The following is a 12,818-nucleotide window of genomic DNA, read 5'->3' on the forward strand; positions in this document are numbered from 1 at the left end:
GAAGGGGGAAGGGGGAAGGGGAAAGAGAACCACTGCTCTAAAATAACAAAGTGTCAGAGGAAGTGGAAAGAAATATAGTTTGCCACAATAAACACCAGAACACACATCTGAATACGCAGGTAGAACTCACACTCACACACACACACACACACACACACACACACACACACACACACACGTCACGATAAAAATACGTACCTTTACTTTTTCCTGAAAAACAAAACAAAACATTTTTTGTTATATTATAAATTACCTCCACCTTTCCCTTCTGAAATGCTACACTTTCATGAGAATACTTTAATGATTCTTTGGGTCAATGTATCCATACAAATAATGTCAGGAGAAAGAACACCCATAGCAAATCTCCACCCAGCAGTAGTTTAGGCTACAGAATTCACCTGTGCTGATGCACAGGACATGCAGCACACTTCTGCAAGCAGCTTATACATCTAAAGCACCTATGTGCACTTGGATAGCAGCAGTCTTTGTACACTTATTATCCCAAAGCTCTAACACCATTCTGCTAAAGGTTTGTATTACTGGTTTCACTCCTCCAGACTGACATAAGATTTATTAACCTTTGGACTGTTTTCAACGACCGTAAAATTCAAATTCCTCATAATGTAGCAGTTTATATGCAGTTGCTTACTTACTGTTGGAACATAATCTTCATTGTTCCCATTTCTTTTTGTTTTAGATTTTTTATTGAAAAAATTTTGATATAATACATTTAGATTTCATTTTTCCCCTCCCACAACCCCTTTTTGTCATCCCACTTCCTCCAAACACCTCTCCATCATCCCCACTTCCTCACAACTCCTCCCCTCAGTCCCAATTTCTCACATATCCAAACCCACACCCTTTTTTGTTCTTACATTTTAAAAAACAGGCATATACAAATTTTAATAGGATAAAAATAAAAACAAAGATGAATAGGACAAAACAAAAGAACAGGAAAAAAGCAAAACAACAAACACCATTTATACTTTGGCAACTATGATATTTTTTGTTTATTTAGGTATTTAGAGGCTCTGTTCTATAAACTATAGATGCTATTTTTATATATGCGTTTTTCCTTCACTGTGCTGCTGATCATCCTTTATTTAAATGAGCTTCCCTCTGTCATCCCAAATTCCTCCCCACAACTCCTCCCCATCGTTACAAATGTAACAATGTTTGTTACAACTATATTACACTGTGTCCCTAGTCACATACCATGTAGCCTGTTTTCTGATGATCACTGAAATAGTTCCCATTTCCACTAAAATGACTGAAAGTGATTAAATATGAGCTGATAATAGAGCACTTATCTGTGAATTTGTACTTCACATAATTAGATAAACAGCTTCCCCTGCCTCACCACATACAATTCTGTAGAGCCTAAAATGTTCTTTCTTTCCTAAGAAAGACGTGCCTGGCAGCAGTGCTTACTATGACATCAGTGTCTTTCAAATGAACTGAGAAAGTAAAAACCTTACATATTTACTTAAAGTACAGCAAAGAGTCTATCAATAAGTCCATTCCTGGAGAATATAACTGGTGGTTTGAATAAGAATGGCCACTACAAGCACCTATATTTCAATAATTGGTCCCCAAACTGTTTGGGAAGGAACAGGAAGAATGGCCTTGTTCAAGGAGGTGTGTCACTGGAGCTGGGCTTTAGGTTTACAAAGCCCAGGTCATCTAGATTGGGCCTCCCTAATGCCTTAGACTTATGCATCATATGTGAGCTCTCAGCTACTTCTCCAGGGCCATGCACACCTGCCTGCTGCCACACTCCCTACCATGGTGGTCATGGATTAACCCTCTAAAACTGTAATGAAAACTCTAAATTAAGCCCTCTAAACTCAAATGCTTTCTTTTATAAGTTTTCTTGGTCATGATATCTCTTCACAACAATATAAAAGTAACTAAGGCAATAAGAATATGTAATTTCTAAAAAAAAAAAATCAGAAATCATATGTAGAAATTGTTGATTCTATAAACCATTATTAACTGAGAGGGCAATTTGAATCTGCACGTCCTCTTGGCGTCTACATAAGGCCTGCACAATGGTGAATAACCAGTTCTTGCAAGAATAAGTAATTTTTACACTGCGCTAGACAGTCTCCAAAAATCAAACTTTTATTGAAATTATAAATTATGTCAATTTCTCTAATTCTTTTAAAGAAACTGTTCATGGGGAAAACAATTTACATCATCATTTATCTAGCAACTTATTCCTTAATTACCAGGCTCTATGTTGAGATAATTGCTGCCCATATCCCAGTGCACTAGGGCAGATGAATATGTATATAAATAACAGAATGATGCCACCAGCAAACATTCTAAGAAGGAAGCAAACACAACATGTGATGCTTCACAGAGAGCCAGAGATGACTTCCAACCGGGAAAGGCAGCATTTAGACCAGATCTTGAATGTGAACGGACAATGAAAACATATTTAGTGAAATATAAGGCATGTGGGTTTATAATCAGACCATATGTGGAATGTGATGAGAATTTAAAGTCTTTACTTGAGGGTGTGTGTGTGTATGTGTATGTGTCTGTTTCTTATTTGGCTGGGAATCAAGCCCAGGACCTCAACCATGCTGACCAACCACTGCACCATTAAACTTTCTCTCAAGCTCAAGTATTTTTGAAAAACTAGGTAAATGTTTGGGATATTCATTTATCTGGGGGATGAATGAAACTGAAGGAGAATAATATTCACCTATGCTTGCAAGGGTGAGATCACTCTCTGGAAACAGAACCAGTGGACTACCTGACAAGCTGCCTGTGCCTTCTTCTTCACTCTACCCCAAATCCACTAGCCAATAAAGAGAAGATGCAAAGAACTCACCTTGCCCAGAAGCCAAAGGCCTTTGAATTGTCTGTGGCCTACAAACAAAAGGATTGTACTGTATGAACATCAGTGTTATAATCATGCGCACACACACACACACACACACACACACACACAAATATGTACAAGAGCCTTCAGGCTTCCAAGTGAAGAACCAGAAGCATTTCTCAGTACCTACTGTACTGGTTAAGAATACAAAGGAGCTGTAGATGCTGATCTACACCCCACCATTCGCTATAGTGATCTTGGTAAATGAAGCAAAGCCCATGATTCCCCAATTACTTCATCTACATAAAGAGATCCTGTAATCCACTCAGGAATGTTTGTTCAGTGTCTCGAATCCTAAAAAGGTCTAAGCCTTTAAAGAAGTAGTTGTTACAACTTGTGCCAATGCCCATGGGGAATCAGGACATTTAAGTTTCTGTGTACCAGTCAATCTTTTTTTTTGTTTGTTTTGTTTTTGTTTTTGTTTTTCAAGACAGGGTATCTCTGTATAGCCCTGGCTGTCCAGGAACTCACTTTGCAGACCAGGCTGGCCTCAAACTCAGAAATCTGCCTGCCTCTGCCTCCGGAATGCAGGGATTAAAGGCGTGCGCCACCACGCCCGGCCCAGTCAATCTTTTAAGAACATGACATGAACCTGATCTGCACAGGTCTAGGAAAACAGTACACACTTAAAACAGTTTTCTTCATAGATGACACTCCATATCCTCCAAGCATCCGGCCCCTTGTAGCCCGTGTAGCGCTCAGGGTTGAGGAGTAAATCCACATACTCGGCGTCGGGGGACTGTATATCTGCAAGATAAAGTATTTCACCAAATCTTACCTACTTCAGAACAACGTTTTAAGAGAAGGAAAAAGGGAGAAACAAACAGCCACATTAAATATACACAAAGGTTACAAAAATGCCTGATCATGTAGTGGTAGAAACAGGAAAATATGAGCTGGGCGTGGTATACATCTCTGAACCCAGCACTGGGGAGACAGGCAGGAGGATGTCTGAGTTTGAGACCAGCTTGGTCTATAACGTGAATTCCAGGACAGTCAGTGCTACATAAAAAATCCTGTCTCAGAAAAGGCCAGAAGGCCAGAAGAATGAATGGAAATCTGCAGCTGCCGGGGTCAGGGAAGCATCTCAGAGACTTGGGATTAGAGAGGCTCCCAGGAGTCAATGCGGTGACCTTAGCTTAACAATGGGGTCCCAAGAGGCCACCTCCTATAGCTAGGCAGGACCCCCAGTAGAGGGATAAGGACACCAACTCACCCACAAATCTTGGGATCCAAAACTTGTCCAATCTAAATGAAATGCAGGGACAAAGATGCAACAGAGACTGAAGGAATGGCTAACCAATAACCAGGTGGATTAAAGGTGTCTACCACCACCCACCCTTTAACTTTTTAAAAGTTCATTAATCTACTACTATAGAAACATAGAAATCATATCAAAATTCAAATTTGATTTAATTTTGCTTAGCCAATGCAGAGGCAAACAATACAAATAGAAAAAAGATACTAGAGAAGGAGGAATTAGAGCAATCAATAAAATTTGATGAAGGTCCTAATGCACTGTAAGGCTATGCAATTTCAACACCGGCTGCAGATTTGACGTCATGGCTCAACATTCTCTGCACTAAAAGCATGGAAAAGGTTCACAGTCTAGCAGCATCTACAAATGATGTTTTCCTCTTTCCTACATTTAGATACTTTTGCAAAATGCAAAAGAAAGAACTATAAACTACTATAAATTACATAAACCTGCAAAATGTAATAGGTAATTTTTTTTTACAGAAAGTATTTTTAATTTTTTTAACTATGGTAAAAATACAGATAATGAAATTGGCCATTTTCACCATATTCAGTGAACCAGTAAGTTGCATTCACAGTGTTGTGTAATTATTGCCACTTTCAGTTTCCAAAACTTTTCTACCACCCTAAAACAGAAAGTCTGATCATTTAACAATAAACTCTCCAGCACATCCACTAATCTACTTCCTGTTGCTATGACGCTGCCTGTCCCAGACAGTTCACAAGTGGATTCATACAATACTTGTCTTTGTGCTGGCTTCTTTCACCACAGTGTTTGCAAGGGTCTGCCCCATTGCAGCATTTGTTGGAAGCTCATTCCTCCTTATTGTTCAGTAGCATGCGTGTATATCATATGTAACACGTTTCAATTATTTTTGAACCTGGTGATAGACACATAGACCATTTTTCCTTGTCTCTTATGAACATTAATCTACCTGTGTCTTAAGTCTTTCTCCAATTCTTTTGAGTTACATTCCAAGGGATGTCATTGTTAAATCCCATGGTTCTGTGTTTAGCTTTTTGAGGACCCGTCACACTATTAGAACTGCGATTATTAAAATAATTTTTTAAAATATTGGGGGCAGCTTCTGGAGCAGCTCTTGGTAAAGCACTTGGCTAACATCCAAGCCTGAGTTTAATACAACAAATGGAAAAGAGGGAAGAGGGAAGGGAGGCAGGCAAGCAGACGGGAAAGAAGGTAGCTTGGCTGGCTGGTACATAAGGCGCACTTGAACAAACGTCATACCATCGACTTCACAGAAGCTGTCTGATGAATCATCATGCTTGGTCCACTGAAGTACAGCTTTCTGGGTCTCCTCACTTCAAATAAGGAAAAGTGCATTATTTTCTTTTCCAGTTAGCTGTGATGCAGAGAAACAATGGATCACAAAAAGCAATTCACCTCAGAGACTCATCCACGGCTCCAAGTCGCTCAGCTTGCTCACACTCTTCAATGCGGTTGGCTTCCTCAGAATACTAAATGGAAAGAAAACAGATTGACTACATCTTAAAGCTGCTGCTTCCATTTTAGTTTTTGAGACAAGGTCACTTTATGTAGGCCAGAGCTGACTTCACCACATAATTTCCCTGTTTCAACCAGGCACGCTGGGATTATAGGCACAAGCCACACAACTTAAGGAATTAAAGTTAACCAGGCTGGTTCTGCCCGCCACTATCAACCCAGGCTTCAAAGCGTATAAAATGAGCTCTGACATACAAACAGTAAGTGAAAGGCTTTTTGCCTCTTGTTTTGTCAGAAACACAATTTACTATTATAGTCACAAAATAAAGATCACTGTGACACACAGTGAATATGCTGTCCACAAGGAAAAATTTCTGAGGTACATGGAAGCCATGAAGTACATCAGAAGGCAGTGTCCTAGTGACTTGACTGTAAGCTCTGGCCTTCTCTTCCCTCGTGGCCATGGCTGCACTTATGTGTCTCAGCTTCCCCCAACGCCATAACTGGAGGAACACCTTATACAAAGCATGCCAGTAGCTTCAGGTATTAAAGCATGTGCTCTAACAACACGATTTCCTCATGCTATCTAAACATGCACATTCATTTTTTTTTCCACTAGGCCTGTGTACAGCACAGACCAAGCTCATGAGACTTGATAACATCACCAAGTCAGAGATTATTTCAGATGAGATTCGCCATGTTCAGGGTGGTATAGCCATAGATTGAAAGTCATTTCAAAAGAAAATTTAAGATAAACATCAAAGGGCCAGGACATGGTCCAACTGGTAGACATGCTTGTCGTGCGAGCTTGGTGGCCTGAGTTTGCTCCCTAGAGGTCATGTAAGAAGCCAGATGCAATAGCATCTATAATCCCAGCATGCCTGCAGTGATGGGAGGCAGACACACGGGGAGTGACCAGAAATTCAAGACCAAATGGCCTTGAAGATGGTGCCCAGCTTGCAAACACGAGAGGCCCTGCCTCCACACAAACACATACATACACACCCAAAACAATTTAATACATTTTAATGTATTCAAAAATATCATATGCCTATGTATACTTGGCAAAAAAAAATGTTAAATCTTATCTGCATCTTTAAGTTAAAATAGCTTCTTAGTACCATTTAGTAATTTAATCAGCTTAATTACATTTATCTCCTTACTAGGTTATAGAAATATTTCTAAAGAACATTTTTGAAGTAGCTTATTATTTTAAATTTTATGTAAAACTGATCACAATCTTCAAAACTATATTTTATGATTAATCTATTTGAAATTATCAATAACTTCAGCTGACTAGTCTCTGAAGATAAGAAAATACTCCCTATGTAAAAGTGTGTGTGATAATTTAACTCATGTCTCGTAAGTTCTATTCTTTGAGAAAATTCTGAACAGCATTTAACTTAATTCTGAAATGCTCTAATTTTGCATGGCTCTCAAACAAAATGATTTAATCCAATCTTGGCCTTTAAATGATTGGGAAAGCGAAGTAGAAAATGCAGATGAAACAAAACTGGCCATCCCCAATAACTGCTGTAATTAGGTTTCCATCCACCACTTTTACTTAAATGTCTTATACAATGTTTTTAAAGGAGTGGGAACTATTGAATACCAACTAGCTCTCACTAAGGAGAACAGAATGGGTTTTCCAAAACTCTCATAGACACCAGTCACATCGATAAGTGTATGTGTATACCTTGTAGCTCGCAGACTTAATTCCATCAGGAACTTCATCCTGAAAAAGAACACATTGATTGTATCCTCTGAAAAAATATTTTAAATTCTTATGCTGTATGAGAAAAATTCACAAATTACTGGGAACTATTTTTAGGTGAGAAGAGTTAGAAATTTTTAAATAATTTCTTTAAAGTAAATAAAAAATTCAACAGGTGTGGTAGCAAGCACACAGCTTTAATCCTAGCAGTCCAAGGGCCGAGGAAAGATGCTATCTTTTGGTGGCCAAGGATGAGGGGGCAGGGTTAGCGTTTAAGCAGCAGGGTTTCAGTGCATGAGGAGAGAGAGGATTAGAAATGGCTAGTTTATGGCTGCACAATATACATGTACTTGAGCCACCGACTGTCAGCTTAAAGTGGCTAAGTGATCAATTTTGTGACACACACAATAAAAATAGGAAATAAAAACATAGATATTGATGGTCTCCGTTATACGGCAATAGGGCCTCATGTAGGCTAGACAAGAGCTCTGCCACTGAGCTACATCCAGGCCTATGTACTTGTGAAAAACTGCATCATTTGAAAGTGTAAAAAGGAAAATCTCTGCTTTCACAATAGAGTATTTCAAACTTCCAGAGTACAAACAAATATCAAGTCAAAAGAACAATTAATTTCTCTAATAAATCAAAACTTATTAGAGACTTTGTTAGGAAAAGAAGGAACCAATGTGGAATCCCTTAAATAAAGAGTGATGCAGGGCCAGAAAGATGGCTCAGTGGGTAAAGGAACTGGTACCAGGGCTTGAGTCAATCCCTGGAGCCCACACCATGAGGAGAGCACAGGGCTGACTCCAGCAAGTTACCTCCCCAGGTGACAACCATGTGCCATGCCACCCCCTTACCACTGATAGATAATGTAATAAAATATTGAATGTATTGACTTCATAAAAAATAAGAGTGTAGGGGGCTGGAGGGATGGCTCAGCGGTTAAGAGCACTGACTGCTCTTCCAGAGGTCCCGGGTTCAATTCCCAGCAACCACATGATAGCTCACAACCACCTGTAAGGGATGCCCTCTTCTGGTGTGTCTGAAGACAGCAACAGTATACTCACATATATCAAATTAATCTCTAAAAAAAAAAAAAAAATAAGTGTAATTAACCATAAAAACTTAATTTTACTTTTAAAAAAACCTGGAATGATGGTGAACACTTTTAGTCCCAACACCTGGGAGGCAGAAGCAGGCAGATCTCTCAAGTTTTGAGGACAGCCTGGTTCTAGACTACCAGAGCTACATAGTGCGAGATCCTGTCTCAATAATAATATATAATATAGTAATACTACTTATTAGTAGTAGTAGTATTCTATTACCATTAAAAGTGTAATTCAAAATAGATTTTACAGGGTTAAGCAACCGCTCAGTCAGTAAAATGCTTCCCACAAAATCATGAGAACTGGAGTTCAAATCCTCAGCATCCAGGTGTGAAGCCTGGCAGGAGGCAGCCCCTGTAATCCCAGGGCTGAAGAGGCAGCAACCATCTTGCCTCATCAGAAATCCAGTAGAAAGCACAAGGTAAGCTTTGCACTTATAAGTTTAGGCTTATGATACATAAACTGAATGTTATATTTAAGCAGAATCAAATTACAGTTTGACTAATGCTGGCCCTTCCTGGAAATCTGTAAAGCATGAAGACAACTGGGGCAGTTCTTACAGAATGGCAGGGTTTGACGGCACAGTCTCTTCTTCCACACTGGTTGATATCATTCCAGAAAGGACAAGGCTTCTTCAAGTTCACCTACAGAAGAATAGAAAGCTATAAAAATATAAAGCCCTGAGTGTGTAAGTGACTGTTGGCGTCATGATCATGTGTTGTGGTTATATTTTATCCCAGACTACACTGTTTCTCCCATTATCAAGTCTCCTTGTCTGTATGAATGTGTAGCCCGGGGTAAGAGGAGAGAGGCACAGACTACCACTAAACAGACCCTGGACAGATGGCAGCTGGGAGTCAGGGCTCAAATCAGTACCACACAGCTCCTATTTAAGCAGGAGAGCAGGAAGGAACTGTGGACCAGGTTTTCGAAGCTCTTTCAATAATGTGCTCACTGACTGACTACTGTTAAAGTGTTTAATAAATCCAAAAATGCATCCTCTCAAAACAAAATATTTATAATAGTTGGAGGCCATCTGATGGCTGACAAGACAACTTTGGGAATAATATAGCAATTTCTATCTTATCATTCTATTTCAATTTAACCAATCAGTTTCTGTCTCTAGAAATTACTGAAGTTAAGCCACCAGGGCTGTGGGGAGAGTTTACTTCCCAGAAACCATGTAAAAGAAAGCAAGCATGAAGGTTTACGCTCACAGTCCCAGAGCTGGGAAAGCAGAGACCGGATTACAGAAACCAACCAGTCTAGCCTACTGCCAAAGCTCAGGCCAGTAAGAAACCAAGTCTGGAAAAGACAAGTGGACTGTGCCTGAGAAACAGCACCCACAGTTGTCCCTGGGCCTCCTCATGCACAGGTGCCTGTATGCACACATATAAAGTCCAATGGGTGGTTTCTCAAGCAAACGGTTCCTTTGTGAACCGAGATTACCTACTAACTGTATACATTTTAAGTCTGAGGCAGCACAGCAGGTGAAAGTGTTCGCTGCACAAACTTGACACCCTGGGCTTCAGAACTCACAAAAAGATGAAAAGCATACAAAGTTGTCCTTTGACCTCCATCCACAGGCATGCCACGGCATACGCTCCTGCATACACACACACACACACACACACACACACACACACACACACACCTACGAACACACATGCACATACGCATGCATACACACACTAAATTTTTAAAATTTTTTAACTTAAACTTTGTACACATTTATATAATTACCAATTTCAGCAAAAGTACTGAAGTTTAGTCATCTCAGGAAATACAACCATCCATAATAGCATACTTCTATTTAAAAATATTGAAAGTACCTTGTAATATCTAAAGTAGTCACTTTCAAGGAGCTTTTGTAGTCTTGGGAAAAGTCTGTAGTTATTAAACTTATCGATGGTCTCAACATCACAGGTACAGTCGTCCAGGTAACCACTAACCTGTTAGAAGGAAAAATGAAACATGGGGTTTAATGGTCCCTGATGCCACAAGGCCCTGCTCCTTACATAGTTATTATTTTTTAAAAGCCTGCTACCCAGCAACATTATCTTCCCACCTTCTCTTGGTTCTCTAAGATAGAGAATGCCAATAATCCAACAATAATGCCAATAATCTAGAGCAACACTGTGGTGCTTTTATAAGCTCAGCTGAGCTCATAGGTTCTCAGACCTGGACCCAAGCTGCCACCTTGTAGCCTTATCTTCCAGGACCCAGCGGACCTGAGGTCAGGCTGGCACTGAGATTAAGGAGGAGAAAGGTATGTCTCCCTGTGGCTGGGCCAAGAAACAAGGAAACTCAAATCGTCTCATCACATGAACTGATGAACATACACAGCAATCAGAGGAGAGAAAGATCCACACAGCGGGGCGGGGGCAGAAACAATACTTCTGAATCCCCAGAGCCCCTCCCACTTATGCCTGGCTAGCTGGAGCAGGACTGTACTGCTTTCTTGGAACTGTGTCTGTCTGTCTGTCTGTCTGTCTGTCTGTCTGTCTGTCTCTCTCTCTCTCTCTCTCTCTCTCTCTCTCTGTGTGTGTGTGTGTGTGTGTGTGTGTGTGTGTGTGTGTGTCTGTGTCTGTCTGTCTCTCTCTCTCCCCCCCCATGTGTGTGTGTGTGTCTGTGTGTGTGTGTCTGTCTCTCTCTCTCCCCCCGCCCCGTATGTGTGTGTGTGTGTGTGTGTGTATGTGTCTATCTCTCTCTTGTTTTCTGAGGCTATGTAGCTCAGAGACAGCTTGGTGAATGTATAAAGAGAATACTAATGAATAAAACAAACAGTAACTCACTTTAAGACTAACAACCCCGACTATTGGCCAACATTTGGGTAATAAACTTACCACAAATGCTTAGCACTGATGTCTTGACCCTAACTCCTAGATCAAACTATTGACTTTCTACACCAGGATGAAATGGGAATTTACAATCAGCCAATGTTACTGGCTGTAAAACTGAATGTTTTGGGGCATTTATTTGGAGCTAAGCACACACTTAATAAAAGTAATATAACATTAAATAACAAGGACATAATGATTCAAAAATAGAAAAATGCATCACCCATAATCCTTTGGTGTGGTATGTTTGCACTGTAAACCACATTGAAAAGAAGGAAGTGCCACAACCCCTCACTGAGGAGGAACTGACAGCTGCCAGGGAGAGTTTTCTTTAGGGATGTGGTCCCTGGTAAGCTGACCATGGTAAGTTGACCTGGTAAGTTGGCCATGCTCCCTGCCCCCAGGGCTGGCCACACACCCATACATATAGAGTGGCACAAATTGGTCTCGGAGAAGAGTATTTTTAAAGAGGATAGACAGGTGTCATGTCCACTTTTAATCCCAGTGCTTGGGAGGCAGAAGCAGGCAGATCTAAATCAGCCTGACTGGGAGTAGGGAAAGGAGCGCAGATGGACAGAATCAAAATGCATTACAGACAGCTATGGCACTCTCCAAGAGTGAGTAAAGATAGTCTATAAGAGGAAGGAAGCAAGGGCTGGAATGATGACTCAGCAGGTAGGAACTTGCACTTCCCTTCCAGAGGATCCAAGCTTGGTTCCCAACACCCCTGTCAGGTGGCTCAGACCACCTGTAACTCCAGCTGTGATAGATCCATGCCTTCTTCTGGCCTACCCAGGCAAGACACTCACATGCACATACCCCACACAGGAATATGCACAAACACATAATTAAAAACATTTTTATGCCGGGCAGTGGTGGCACATGCCTTTAATCCCAGCACTTGGGAAGCAGAGGCAGGTGGATTTCTGAGTTCAAAGCCAGCCTAGTCTATGGAGTGAGTTCCAGGACAGCCAGAGAAACCCTGTGTTGCCTCCCTTCAGCTTTGAAGCAGGCTGGTTCACAATCTCACTGCCACTAGCACAGGGCCACCTGCCAAGCCTGTTCTATTGTATACACCTGCCACTGCCTGCTGAGAAGACTTTTAGACGTTCCAGAGACAACATTCTCAAGATCAGCCTACAGGCTCTCACCTGGACGAGAGGCCCCAATAACCGGGTGGTGGGGGAATGGACCTTCCCCCTCTTTATAAACTCTGAACTTTATTAAACTTGTGGGCTTTGATCAGAACACTTTTGTCTTAGCCACATTTTCTTTCTCGACGTCTTTTCCCTTACAGCCCCAGCCTGCCCTTCAGGCAGTGGTTAAGAGCACTGACTGTTCTTCCAGAGGTCCTGAGTTCAATTCCCATCAACCACATGGTGGCTCACAACCACCTGTAACAGGATCTGATGCCCTCTTCTGGTGTATCTGACAGCTACAGTGTACTCATGTACATAAAATAAACAATTTTTGAAAGATAAAAAATAAATAAATAAATAAATCCTTTAAAAAAGAAAAAAAGAGATCATTAAAAAAAAAAAAA

At 40.7% G+C, this 12,818-nt stretch overlaps 1 protein-coding gene across 1 annotated transcript in view; it reads right to left on the minus strand.

The window, feature by feature from the left end:
* Ero1a (endoplasmic reticulum oxidoreductase 1 alpha) overlaps positions 1-12,818 on the minus strand; it is a 36,907-nt gene that overhangs the window by 13,739 nt on the left and 10,350 nt on the right. The window contains exons 2-9 of the mRNA XM_021203279.1: positions 10,268-10,387; positions 8,996-9,079; positions 7,309-7,347; positions 5,553-5,626; positions 5,397-5,470; positions 3,520-3,640; positions 2,843-2,880; positions 199-210 (exon numbers count right to left, since the gene is read on the minus strand). Coding sequence (XP_021058938.1) covers positions 199-210; positions 2,843-2,880; positions 3,520-3,640; positions 5,397-5,470; positions 5,553-5,626; positions 7,309-7,347; positions 8,996-9,079; positions 10,268-10,387 — 562 coding nt within the window. The remainder of the gene's footprint in view (positions 1-198; positions 211-2,842; positions 2,881-3,519; positions 3,641-5,396; positions 5,471-5,552; positions 5,627-7,308; positions 7,348-8,995; positions 9,080-10,267; positions 10,388-12,818) is intronic.

The sequence above is a fragment of the Mus pahari genome, chromosome 8 (assembly GCF_900095145.1).
Source record: "Mus pahari chromosome 8, PAHARI_EIJ_v1.1, whole genome shotgun sequence".
NCBI lineage: Eukaryota > Metazoa > Chordata > Mammalia > Rodentia > Muridae > Mus > Mus pahari.